The 2041-nt window shown below is 44.8% G+C and overlaps 1 protein-coding gene across 1 annotated transcript; it reads right to left on the bottom strand.

The window, feature by feature from the left end:
* On the bottom strand, window positions 1–1608 carry RAG2 (recombination activating gene 2). The gene has a single exon (XM_010151601.1). The coding sequence runs from the start codon at window positions 1606–1608 to the stop codon at window positions 1–3; it is 1608 nt and encodes a 535-aa protein (XP_010149903.1).
* Between the last annotated feature and the right edge of the window lie 433 nt (window positions 1609–2041).

Below are 2041 nucleotides of genomic sequence, written 5' to 3'. Positions count from 1 at the left end.
CTATTCAAACAATCTCCGAAGAAAGGACTTTTTCGCTGGTGGCGTTAACTTCATAGTTGTCTTTTTACGCAGTGGTTTCATGGGTTGCTTTTTCAGGTGCACCACCTTTTTGGGAGTTTGTAGCCCTTTATTAAGGTCAATGTGCTCATTGCAGAAATACTTGACATTTGCTTCTGAGAGACGTAGGAGCATGCTCTCTGAGAGATCCATACATTGTGCGTGGACCCAGTGGCCAGCCTGGCTGGAACACAGGATCATTGCAGGCTTGTTGAGCTCTGTTGAATAGAAAGGGACCCAGGTGTTAATGTCAATATTGCAACTGGCAGAGCAGGTGATCCAGTAGCCTGTTTCTGATTCATCTTCTTCATCATCTTCATTGTAAGTGTCAGTATCATCAACATCAAAGCTATTGGCTTCAGCATTAAAACAAAACTCCTCTGAATCTTCAAATGGAGTGGAGTCTCCAGGGTCTTCGGTTGATGTCTGACTGCAGATTTGTTCTGTCAGTTCTTCCTCCTTGTCCTCTTCTGGTCCTTTGCATCTCAAAATGTAGAAGTAGTTTGCATCTGAGACTAACTGTTTGTTGGCCCCTGGAATGCCCAGCAATACAGACCCTTTGCCCATATCACAGCCAAACCACATCCTGCAGTGTTTAATATCTGGTGTCCAGTCCGGGCTTGCCCTTTCAACAATCTCTATTTTATTATCTTCCAGAACTATGGTGTTACACACTAACCGTTTCTGGTTGTCAGACTGGTAGCCCCCGACAAGGATAAATTCGGTATCGCTGATTTGAGTCACTATAGCACTTGACACAGATATCCCCCCTGGCAAGATGCTGCAGGTCACGGCTGGGCTCCCCAGCGGGAGATCAACTTTTAGCTTGTACAAGCTGGGAGATCTGGTGTTATTTTGAAGTGAATGGCCTCCCAAAATGTAGATCGTATCATTTCTGGCCATTGAAACGTGGAAAGCAAGTCCATCTTGAAGCTCTGGAAGTAGGTATGATGTACAGCATCCGAACTCAAAATCAACGAGAAACACAGATGGCAAACAGTCAACTGTGCTGTTCCATTTTTCAGTGGTTCTTTGTGAAAGAGGAATATATGATCTTCCCCCAAATATAATGCTTATGCTTTTCCCCCGGCTATGAACTACGTTAATTGTATGCCCATATCGAGCTTCAGGGACATCTCCAGCCAGATCTTTCTCAACACATTGGAAGGTGGTTTTCTTGCTCGTTTTGCTTACCAGACTCATAATGTAAATTTTATCAGAAAGCTCATTGTTAGGAGTTTTCCCACCATGGATGATATACTGGTATTCACCAGACTCCACATTGCCTCTGAGCGTGCAAAGAGCAGGGTAGCGGAGCGGGGGGAGGTAACAGGAGTCTTTAGAGAAGAAGGCAGGTTTCATTTTGAGCTCATTCTGCTTTATATCGAGGAGGAAGACACCAGTGGGACAGGATCTCTTTGGCCATCCTTTCTGCCCGAAAAAGAAAACGTGCCCATCAAAATTCAGGAGAGAGAAGCCTGGCTGAAGCAAGGAGGAATTATTGATGGCTGATACGACTTGCAGTGACATTTCATCTGCTGACTGGGCCATACTGTGGTCAATATCTGAGGAAAAAAAAACAACAACAAAAGAAACAGATGCACGCTTTAGACTCTGTGATTGTTTAACAGTACTTGAATAATTCGTATTAAAGTTGAGTTTCAGTTCACAGTTTGTGACCCAAAAAGAGATCCTTTTCTGCAACTCAGAACATGTATTGTTTTGAGTGATAGGAAGGGGTAGTGATAGGACAAGGGGTAATGGGTATAAATTGAAATCAGGGAGGTTTAGATTAGATGTCAGGAAGAAATTCTTCATGGAGAGGGTGGTGAGGCACTGGAACAGGTTGCCCAGAGAAGCTGTGGATGCCCCATCCCTGGATGTCTTCAAGGCCAGGCTGGATGTGGCTTTGAGCAACCTGGTCTAGTGGAAGGTGTCCCTGCCCATGGCAGGGGGGTTGGAACTAGATGGTCTTTAAGGTCCC

Source organism: Eurypyga helias, unplaced genomic scaffold, assembly GCF_000690775.1.
Source record: "Eurypyga helias isolate BGI_N326 unplaced genomic scaffold, ASM69077v1 scaffold34785, whole genome shotgun sequence".
Lineage (NCBI taxonomy): Eukaryota > Metazoa > Chordata > Aves > Eurypygiformes > Eurypygidae > Eurypyga > Eurypyga helias.
The sequence above is the reverse complement of the archived record's forward strand: the minus strand, read 5'-3'. Positions and strand labels throughout refer to the sequence as shown.

Bases quoted from the DNA above. Each gene is read 5' to 3' on its own strand.
- RAG2 (XM_010151601.1), bottom strand. From the start codon at position 1,608: ATGGCCCAGTCAGCAGATGAAATGTCACTGCAAGTCGTATCAGCCATC.